This window comes from Alexandromys fortis, unplaced genomic scaffold (genome assembly GCF_014885135.2).
Source record: "Alexandromys fortis isolate MF-2015 unplaced genomic scaffold, M_Fortis_MF-2015_v1.1 scaffold_388, whole genome shotgun sequence".
In the NCBI taxonomy this organism is placed as follows: Eukaryota; Metazoa; Chordata; class Mammalia; order Rodentia; family Cricetidae; genus Alexandromys; species Alexandromys fortis.
Genome location: NW_026068302.1, coordinates 512,672 through 523,457, shown reverse-complemented (window position 1 = coordinate 523,457; position 10,786 = coordinate 512,672). Strand labels below are relative to the sequence as shown.

Here is a 10,786-nt window from a genome sequence, read left to right as displayed (position 1 = left end):
AACCAGTGACTTAAATAATATGGTTTCTGTATGCTTATTTTGGGACTGAACACTAGGGAACAGATGAATAGCCTCCTGCCAACAGCACAGTCCCAAAGTCTAGAGATCACCACAGTCTTCCAAAGGGCAAAGATACTTTATATATCGAAAACATTAAAGTCCTCTATACCTTGATTTCTGTGACAAATGTTATTTAAAGTCAAATGTCAATCAAATGTCTGAAAACTAACAGAGTTAGATATCCAAAAACCTAACAGATATCTCAGAAAATGTTTGTATTGCAGGCTAGATCTTTCTTCTGCCTTACCTTATTTATCTGTTTATTTGTTGCAGGAGAAGTAGAAAACAATTACCTTTAATGTCATTCAAAGAAGAAATGATGTTTTAAGAGAACCGTCAACACTCCAATAAAATATTTAGCTTGCAATTATTCTTTGTTGTTTTCTTGGTCTGAGCATGTATGTGTGAAATCTGGGGACTGTGGCCAAACCTAAGTAAATTATAGACCTCTTCATTTAGTTTCATCATAAAAATTCCTATTTTCTCTATTTATGAATCAGTTGACTATCATTTAAGAGACCCCTTTTTTCCTCTTATCAGGAGTACTGCTCAAACGTTGCTGTATTTCACAGATATTTCTGATTTTAGCAGGAAGCTTAACATAAGATATGATTTGTAATAGTAAATATATAGAGTGCAGAAAGAGGGAGAACATGAACAAGGAAGTCAAGACTATGATGGGTATGCCAACCCACTGAGATGATGGGGTTGATCTAATGGGAGCTAACCAAAGTCAGCTGGCCTGGGACTGAAGGAGCATGTGATCAAACTGGAGTCTCTGAACGTGTCAGACAAGGAGGGCTGACTGAGAAGCCAAGGACGTTTGCACTGGGTTTTGATCCGACTGCATGTACTGGCTTTGTGGGAGCCTAATTTGTTCGGATGCTCATCTTCATAGACCTGGATGGAGGGTGGAGGACCTTGGCCTTCCCACAGGGCAGGGAACCCTGACTGCTTTTTGGACTGGAGAAAGAGGGGGTGGTGTGGAGGGAGAGGTAAAATGTAGGAGGGAAGGAGGTGGTAATTTTTAATTAAAATTATTTAAAAAAGCCAACAAAAAAGAAAAAAAAAGAAGGGTCTTCTTGGCTCACAGTCTGGGGTACAGTCCATGATGGTGGGAAAGACATGGCAACAGGAGGCTGAGGCAGCTGGTCACGTGGTATCCACAGTCAGGAGGCAGAGAGATGGACACTGGTGCTCAGCTCACTTTTTCCTTGTCATGCAGCCCAGGGCCCTAGCCATGGGCTGCTGCTGCCCACACAGTCAGGGTAGCTCTTCCCTCCTCTGTCAGGCTTCTCTNTTTCATGTCAATGATGTATCATCTAAGTTAACATCCATGTGGCCCTTTGTGCTTTACATAATCCATATACTATTCAAATTACTACTAAACCCATATAAAAACTAGGCAATTATGAAAGACTGATATTGCTTGGGACATGAATGACAGCTTATTATATTTGCAGTTTTGTACCTCTCACAACAGAAAAAAATAGGATCATAGAGAAAAACAAAATAGTATGATTAGAAGACCCATTTAAATACAATATTTGCTAAGCATTTTGTTCTTTTTTGCTTTTTTGAGATGAAGTTTCCTCATGTACCTGGCTTAAAGGTCCCAGAACTCATTCATAAACATGGGTGCTCAAGAACTCACAGAGATTCAATTACCTCAAAACAAAAGTGCTGGGATTAATATGCATTACACCAAACCAGATTACCAATTTTCAAAAAAAAAATGAAACTATGCTCATGAGTAATAGTTAAGCTAGCTATCTTTGTGATTACCCGGTCCTATAATTACTTGGAATCTCAACTGCTACTTTTCTTTCTATAACACAGAGGAACATGTAGAACAGTGTATGAAATCTTCTAGGTCTATGATAACATAAATTCTCTAAGTTGAACCACATCTGGGTAATTCTGGACAGCCTTTCTATGCCCAAACAGGCTGTCACTCTTGTTTGTCTCTTACTATGCATCCCTGCTTGGTGTCCTCTCTGTAGAACTGAAAGCAAAAGTCAGCTTTGTATTATACACATTATAACATATGGGTTTAACACCATAAAAAGACGTTGAATTGAAACATAGAAAATATCTATCTTTATTATCAATGACAGGAAGAATTGGGACAAAAATATACATCAGTGGATAGAAGCAAATTCCCTCTCAATTACAACAAACATGATCAGGGTCATGGTTATATCTCCTGGAGCTTAAACAATCACAGAACTTTATTTCTAATATCTGGATGTTGCCTGAGTTACATCAACATTTTGTCCAATATATATATTGTATTATTGAGAACTGAGTCATTGACAACCTATTCGCCATGCATCCTGCTAGGCTAATGTCCCAAACAAAAGTCAGGGATGCAATGTATCCTGCTGTGTCAGGTCAGGTCACCAGTGAGGACCTGAAAAGTGTCTTTGTTCTACCTTCCTTATAAAGACTCTGGCCTTCCTTCTCCCACCACAGACTTGGAAGCAACTCCAGAGGCTCCTCCAAGATGCTGGTGGTCCTGCTCACAGCAGCCTTGTTGGCCCTGAGCTCAGTTCAGAGAGCAAATGCAGGTATGAAGTAAGGTAGACATTGGTTCTGTGAAATGGGAGTTGGGCAAAACACTGAAATACAAGGCTGGGAGAAATGTGAAAAGATAAATAAAAAACTGAAGCAAAGGATTAGCAAAACATAATGGAATGTTTATATTTTCATTTTGCACTGGATATTAAATGTTACTTATAGTAACATTTAAGAAACTATTTTATAACAAAATAACATGAATGCATTTGTGAAAAGACCTTTTTGGTGGGGCATGATGCATAGGATCATGATACAATTGATAGAAAGAAACTCAGTTCTCAAGGAGTTATGAGAAGCCAATACTAAATAATGGTAACCTGGCTGTACAGAGGAGAGTGAAAGCTGAAAGAAGTAAAGGTATGTCACGGATGCTTTTGAGAGAATGAATAAAGTAATAACTTGAAACTGTATACATTCAGGTAGAAATATTAGTGAATAATTTCTTGAATTATGTTTGAGCATTGTGTGCATGCAGAATTGTCTGTGTATATGTGTACTTGTATGTGTGAAAGAGATAAGAAAGGAGACAAACACACAGATACGAGAGAGAGAGAGAGACAGAGAGAGAGACAGAGAGAGACAGAGAGAGAGAGAGACAGAGAGAGAGAGACAGAGAGAGAGAGAGAGAGGGGCAGGGAGAGAGAGACAGAGAGAAAGAGAGACTGAATATTTTTTCACATTCCAGTCAGAGAACAGAATATTGTCAACAAGATTTGTATTTCTACCATGTGTTTCCAGGAACTGAATACAAGTCATCAGACAAGAACTTTTACCCACTGAGATATCTTTGTGGTATTCATTCCCTATTTTAATGACCCACATAAAATATTCATTGTTTCTCACAAAGTATTTAGAACAATATTCATTTTTCTTCCTGTATGAAATACCTATATCATATAACAAAAGAATGCCATGATGAAAAACATAAATAATATAAACCTGTCAGAATGAAATTCCCATATTAAAATGAAGACTAACAGTAATGGTTGTCAGAGATACTAAGAAACAAAATAGTGGTTGTTCCTGATCAAAGAAACCATTCTGTCAGCAGTATCAGCAGTATGGTCCAAGAATAAATTACTTCTTAGTGGAAATGAATATGTTATTGAAAGCCATTTGTATTTCCAGCTGAGAAAAATCTTGTAACTAACTTTTCACTACACTTGTGCTTATTTTCTAGAGATCATCAGTGAAGACTCTTCTGCTCAGCTCTTAGGTAGGGACAGATTCATCCTATATTAACCAATTAAGCATGATTCACTTTTGTAATTATCCAGTTTTATAAAATCTCATAACTTTTTATTTTCTGAAGTTAGCATGTGACAGCTTACCCTGAGATATATAGGAAAGCTCCCTGGCATTTTCTCTAGGACCTAGAAGATGACAATACATTGCAAGAGTAGGAAGCCAGGCTTTTAGACCAGGAAATTTGTGTCTCTTCCACAAATGGAAGCAATGGCTTGCATATGATGAGCATATTGATTGTCCTCATTTAAAATCTTTTGTGACTCTATGGGTTGGTCAAAGGTTTTTTTCTCATTGATCCCTCTCATGATTATAGAATTCTACACTAGATAGATATGTAATTTCACAGATCTCAGACTCTCTAATCTTTTTAAATTTTATTTTTCTCACTCAGCTCTATATCCACAAAAGCACTGCAGGAAAACTGAATGGACCTTTTTTTTAGTCTCTTTCCTATATTTCTTTTTGGTCTGCACTTGATTATATAACACAAAACAACATGGTACATTTAAGAATAGAGCATCTCTGTCACATTAGGCTATATTGCCTAATTCTAACTAATATCATTAAAAAAATCCTTTCAGTTTTGTCACTTCTGTCTGAGAATTGTAAGAAAAATAAAATCACCTTAAATGATCAAATTTAAGAAGAAATATTTGTCTCAAGAGTTGAGCCATAAGAAAGCTATTATGATAAATATTTAAAAATTACATTTCAAAAAGAATCAGGCTCATAAATTTAGGAAGGGTATTCTGACAGAAAGAGAAAAGTAAGCTTCTTCAACATGGATCTATGTCCCTGCAGAGGAAGAGCAAAAAAGCCTGGGCAAAGGTCAACAGCATCAGAAAGATGAGGAAGGGGAAGAAGCTGGAGATGAGGAGGATGGCGATGGAGAAGAAGAACCACCAGAGAAACCACCACATCATCCTCGCCCCCCTAAACCTGGAAAACCACATGGCCCACCCCAGGAGGGAGATGAGGAGAAACCTCGTCCTCCTAAACCTGAAAAACCAGAAGGCCCACCCCCGGAGGGAGATGAGGAGAAACCTCGCCCTCCTAAACCAGAAAAACCAGAAGGCCCACCTGAGGAGGGTGGTGAAGAAGAGGCAAGTAACCTCTAGAAATTTTCTGCATAAATAAAAGTTCATCAGCACGACAAAAGTAATAAGACACTTTATCATTCTAACAAAGATGTGGGATTCCCTCTGCTTGCTGTGAATACCATTGGTTTATAGGAAGCTTCTTTGGGTCTATAGATAGGGCAGAGTAGAGCTAGGCAGGGAAACTAAACTGAATGATGGGAGAAAAAAGGCAGAGTCAGTGAGAAGCCATGGAATTGCCAGAGGAGAAAGGCACAAGCCCCAGCTAGAACATTGATGGCAGGTCACAAGCTCGGTGGTGATGAGCAACTTTACGTAGATGGGTTAGTTTAGGATATAAGAGGTATCTAGCAATGCTCTTAAATGGTTGACCAACCAGTGATTTAAATAATATGGTTTCTGTATGCTTATTTTGGGACTGAACACTAGGGAACAGATGAATAGCCTCCTGCCAACAGCACAGTCCCAAAGTCTAGAGATCACCACAGTCTTCCAAAGGGCAAAGATACTTTATATATCCAAAACCTTAAAGTCCTTTATACCTTGATTTCTATGAAAAATGTTATTTAAAGTCAAATGTCAATCAAATGTCTGAAAACTAACAGAGTTAGATATCCAAAAAAGTAACAGATATCTCAGAAAATGTTTGTATTGCAGGCTAGATCTTTCTTTCTTCTCCCTTACCTTATTTATCTGTTTATTTGTTGCAGGAGAAGTAGAAAACAATTACCTTTAATATCATTCAAAGAAGAAATAATGTTTTAAGAGAACCTTCAACACTCCAATAAAATATTTAGCTTGCAATTATTCTTTGTTGTTTTCTTGGTCTGAGCATGTTTGCGTGATTTCTGGGGACTGTGGCCAACCTAAGGAAATTATAGACATCTTCATTTAGTTTCATTATAAAAATTCCTACTTTCCCCATTTATGAATCAGTTGACTATCATTTGAGAGACCTCTTTTTTCCTATTATCAGGAGTACTGCTCACAACTTTGCTGTATTCCCAGGTGTTTCTGATTTTAGCAGGAGGCGTAACATAAGATATGATTTGTAAAAGTAAAATATATAGAGCAGAAGGAGGGAGAACATGAACAAGGAAATCAAGACTATAATGGGTGCACCCACCCACTGAGATGATGGGGTTGATCTAATGGGAGCTCACCAAAACCAGCCGGCCTGGGCAATGGGAGGATGGGAGGAGGTGGTAATTTTTAAATATATATATAGATAGATAGATAGAGAGAGAGAGAGAGAGAGAGAGAGAGAGAGAGAGAGAGAGAGAGAGAGAGAGAGAGAAACTACATAAACATGCTCTTAGTATATTTTGCATGTTTTTTTCTGTTAGGAAGTAGCTCTTTGTGTAGCTGGCATTCTTTTAGACATTCAAATATCAACCAGCTCACATTCTTCCTCAACTTGGACAGTCCTACATATGTAATGATTTCTCGAGCCCATATGTTCATTGTTTTCATCTCCCTAGAATTTTTTTAAATATGTACCTGGTTCTAATCGCCATATGAAATTTTTAAATATTTTATGTATACCTTAGAGCAATCTTTCCATCTTAATTATTTAGGGTTTGTAAATGCTCATTCACTGATTTTTAAAATTTGTTCAATTTTAACTAGAATGGTAAATAAAAAATGTTTGGATATTCAAACTATTGAGGAATTCTTAAACCAAGCACATAGTTGAGCTTTAATTTTTAGACTTTTACATTGCTGTTTTTAAATGCTCTATTCATTTTCTTTGCATTTTACTTAGAACATTTTCTTCTTTTCCTCCTTTCACATAATTCCTTATGAAAACTAGAGTGATCTTCATGAAAGTAGCACAGTAGGAGATTTATAGAAATGACAATTTGGTATTATTCTGAAATTTGACACTTAAACTTCTATTGGCATAATTCATTGGATGGCCATGAATCCAATTTGGCAACAGCAGGATAGACGAAATGACAGGATAGGATAAGATTCAAATGCATATTCATAGATACAGGCTAAACATGTTCATGTACAATATTGACAAAGCTGCATGTCATATTGAAAGCCATGAATTTTCATGACTGTCAGAATTCTAAATGATGCATCAAACATCCTTCTGTTCCAGAAAAGTCCTCTGTTTACACATTAGAAGGCATTTTAAGTCTAAACCAACATTATCACCAATCCTAATAGTTATAATATCTTCTTTTATAGAAGAGAATATAATCTCTTGGCAGATATTCCAAGAAACTCTGTAATCTATGAAACTAAGCTGGAAGGCATAGTTTTGACTTGGATGCATGAGAGAGGGAAAAAAATCATAAAAATTCCACTAATATGTGACAATTTGTGAATAAATAAATCATAATTTAATCAAGAGTCAAAATATTTTATTAGGCAAATAATTATCAGGCAAATTCTTACAATTAGTTTATCCTGAGGAAATAGCTAAAAAGTCTCACTACATTGAAGAAAATACATTTCTTATATTCTTTGTCTTTAATATCTTAGCATTTCTATATCAATATTCCTATTTATATCTGCCCATCTATGAAGCCTCCTGGAATATGCTTGAAGAAGTTTGCTCCATAATTTAACTAATACCTCATCCTTGACAACATGTAACCTAAAAATATAGCTTCAAAGCTGTCATACAACTCTGTAGTAGAGTAATTGTTGACGTGATCCAGTCCTAGACACATACTTCAGCACATAAATAAATACTTCATTTTACCTGCCATAAACGACATAAACTTTAAAGAAACTATGTATGTTTTCAGATTACAGTCCAATATGACTTTGTGTTTTTTAACAGTTCAAGTCAGTATCCACTGTTCTCTGCAGTCCATTTAAGAGTGAAAATCGGTCAGCATGTTCTTGTCAGTTTCTTGATATGTGATCAAGTTTATGCCAGAAAGCAACCTTAAGAGGTGCATGTTGCAACATATGGCCTTTTCATAATGCACAGTATGATCCAATAAGGTCAGCATTCATTAGGTCTAACATTTAACAAGAATTTTTTATTTTGTTTTGTGTAAATGGGTATCTCCTGCAAGAATGACTGTGTACCACATGCATTTAGTGCCCATGGAGGAGAGGAGAATATCTGGAACTAGAAATATAAATAGTAGGAGCTGGAGAGATGGCTCAGTGGTTAAGTGCATTGCCTGCTCTTCCAAGGTCCTGAGTTCAATTTCCATCAACCACATAGTGGCTCACAACCATCTGTAATGAGATCTGGTGCCCAATTCTGGCCTGCAGTCATACACACAGACACAATATTGTATATATAATAAATATTTAAAAAAGAAATATAAATAGTTGTTAGTTATTTTATCGATGCTCAGACCCAAAACCAGAGCCTTTGAAAGAAAAACAAGTGGTCTTAACTGCTGATCCATCTCTGTAGCCCCCATGAAATATTAACTTTACATACCAGCTCTTCTAAATAGAAAAGTTTATGCCCACACAAATACACATAAAAATTGTGTCATAACTAGGTCATATTGCTCAGTTTCTAAGACCCCATGATGCATTGTTGTCTTTAAAACTTCAAGGTGTTGATGAAAGACATGTTTTCCTTATCTACCGATTCAACCACTTTTTTTAAATTTTAGGAAAATAAATTATGCACCTAGGTTTTTAAGGTGATGTTCCTGAAGAAAATATCATCTGTCATCCCCAAACTTCATATAGAGAAACTGAGGTGTTCGCTGGCATGTAAGAATAGTAATTGAATCTATTAATGATATCGTAAGGCTGTGTTAGTATGATACACTTTGCATTTTCATAAACACACATTTGCCTGCCAAATCTGTCAAAAGAGTTATTAGGAAAATATGTAGATCAACTTCTTAAACATGAATGTCATTCAAAGTAACCAATTCTTTTATTCTTTTTTCTCAAAGGTTTAGTTTCCATTAATACATAATGTCTTTTTGATTAAGAGAATGATTAATGAATTGTTTACCATTAATTATCAAACAAAATCCATGAAGATATTAAAGAACAAAGGAGAACCCTGAAATGAGACACTAAGTCACCACTTATACCCTCCATTATTTGTTCCTNTCCCTTGTTCATGACCATTCTCAATGAAAACCCTGCCTCTTGCACAAAAACGCTCCTCTCTATTGGCTAGTGGACCACTGACAGGCTTCCTGTAATACCGCCTTTCATTTTAGTTAAGAAGAAAGGTTCTAACTCTAACACAGTAAAATTATATACACAGACAATTATTATCAAGAATTGTACAAAAAGAAAACAAAGTTATCAACTTTAACAAAACTGAAACTACATACATTAACAATTATCAAGTAAGATCTCCTTACATTTAGATTGGTCCTGTAAAGAGCAAATAATTCTCATGATGACAAAAACCTATGTTATTAAAACATTTCAAATGCTATGTTCTACAGTTATTTGTATAGTTTGAATTGCCTGCCTTTATGAAGTATATGTCTGTATACCTTTAAAACCTAGCTAATATGATTTCTTTATTATCCTAAATAACATTTAAGGACTGCAACTTCACATTGCAAAAATGAGCAAGCTTATATGTTGTATAGGCAATATATTATAAAAAAAAGAAGCATATGAACAGCATAAGGACAATAACGTCAAATTAGTAACAATATTAAAATATTAAAATGAAGTATAAATATATATAAAGTATAACAAAAATAACATTGAATTGGTATCAATATATAAAAATACCTTAAACATTAATAGAAACATATACGGTATTAAAAAGTATCCTTAAATTTCTATCAATATACAAAATGTATACTAATGTAAGTAGCTTAGAAAATGGCAATTTTTACTGCAAGAATTAAATAAAAAATTAATGACTTATTTCGACAACTTTTGTGAGTTGATTCTGAAAGTAAAATTAAAACTTTGTAAATCAGCAGGATTTTGGTACCTTTTACTAATGATAAAATATCCTCATTATGGACAGAAAATGAACATTGAGAAAGAGCTTGCAGTATTTTTTGGGGAAAGATTAACTGCAAACATCATGAAATCAAGAGACCGGTTTGAAAAAAGAACTGCATGGATCCTCACTCACAGTCTACAGAAGAATGAATGCATCCAACTAAGGAAACTGAAGACAACTTAGCAAACAAGGTGTCTGAAGATAAAGAATGAAGTATCAAAAAAAGTGCCAAGAAAAAGAGTAAACTGGCTTATTGGGTATATCACATTTTTACTAGTAAAAAATTTCAGGAATCTTTCACCCCCAATCCCCCCACAAAAAAATAAACGAAGAAAGAATCAAAAGAAGGAATTTATCTTATGAATTCTTAAATTACCTAAGAAACAGATGGGCAGAACAGATTTTTATATGGCAACACAATATTCAGAGATTCTGATGTGGGAGTGTCATATATCAATCTGTTGATTTCATTGGTTAATTAAAGAAACTGCTTGGCTGGCCTCATAGGTTGGAACATAGGTGGGAGGAACAAACAGAATAGGATGCTGGGCGGAAGAGGAAGTGAGGTCAGACTCTGCTCTGCTTCCTGAGAGAAGCCATGCTCAGCGCTCCCGGGTAGACCCAAGAGCTCTGCTCTCTGGAGCAGAGACACCACGATGGACTTTGGCTAGAATCTTCCCGGTAAGCGCACCTTGGGATGCTTACACACATCATTAGAAATGGGCTAGTCCAGGTGCGAGAATTAGCCTGTAAGGGCTAGAGTTCAGGCCAAGCAGTTCTTAAATGAATACAGTTTGTGTGTTGTTATTTCGGGCATGAGCTAGCCATGCGGGCGGCCGGGTGCTGGGGACGCAGCCCTGCCGCTCCTATTTCAACA

General features: G+C 36.0%; 1 protein-coding gene and 1 long non-coding RNA gene across 2 annotated transcripts in view; one reads left to right on the top strand and one right to left on the bottom strand.

Annotated features, from left to right (window-relative positions):
• The first annotated feature begins 2,478 nt into the window (after window positions 1-2,478).
• On the top strand, window positions 2,479-5,024 carry LOC126495036 (acidic proline-rich protein PRP33-like). The gene is made up of 3 exons (XM_050132643.1): window positions 2,479-2,630; window positions 3,821-3,856; window positions 4,690-5,024. Exons 1-3 carry the CDS (start codon window positions 2,567-2,569, stop codon window positions 5,004-5,006), a joined length of 417 nt encoding a protein of 138 aa, XP_049988600.1. The 5' UTR covers window positions 2,479-2,566; the 3' UTR covers window positions 5,007-5,024.
• LOC126495038 (uncharacterized) overlaps window positions 4,688-10,786 on the bottom strand; it is a 99,663-nt gene continuing 93,564 nt past the window's right edge. Inside the window, exon 3 of the long non-coding RNA XR_007590100.1 lies at window positions 4,688-4,752. This is a non-coding gene — a long non-coding RNA (uncharacterized lncRNA). The remainder of the gene's footprint in view (window positions 4,753-10,786) is intronic.

Bases quoted from the DNA above. Each gene is read 5' to 3' on its own strand.
- LOC126495036 (XM_050132643.1), top strand. From the start codon at position 2,567: ATGCTGGTGGTCCTGCTCACAGCAGCCTTGTTGGCCCTGAGCTCAGTT. The intron at 2,631-3,820 runs GTATGAAGTAAG...CTTATTTTCTAG, and splicing joins AGTTCAGAGAGCAAATGCAG to AGATCATCAGTGAAGACTCT. The intron at 3,857-4,689 runs GTAGGGACAGAT...ATGTCCCTGCAG, and splicing joins CTCTTCTGCTCAGCTCTTAG to AGGAAGAGCAAAAAAGCCTG.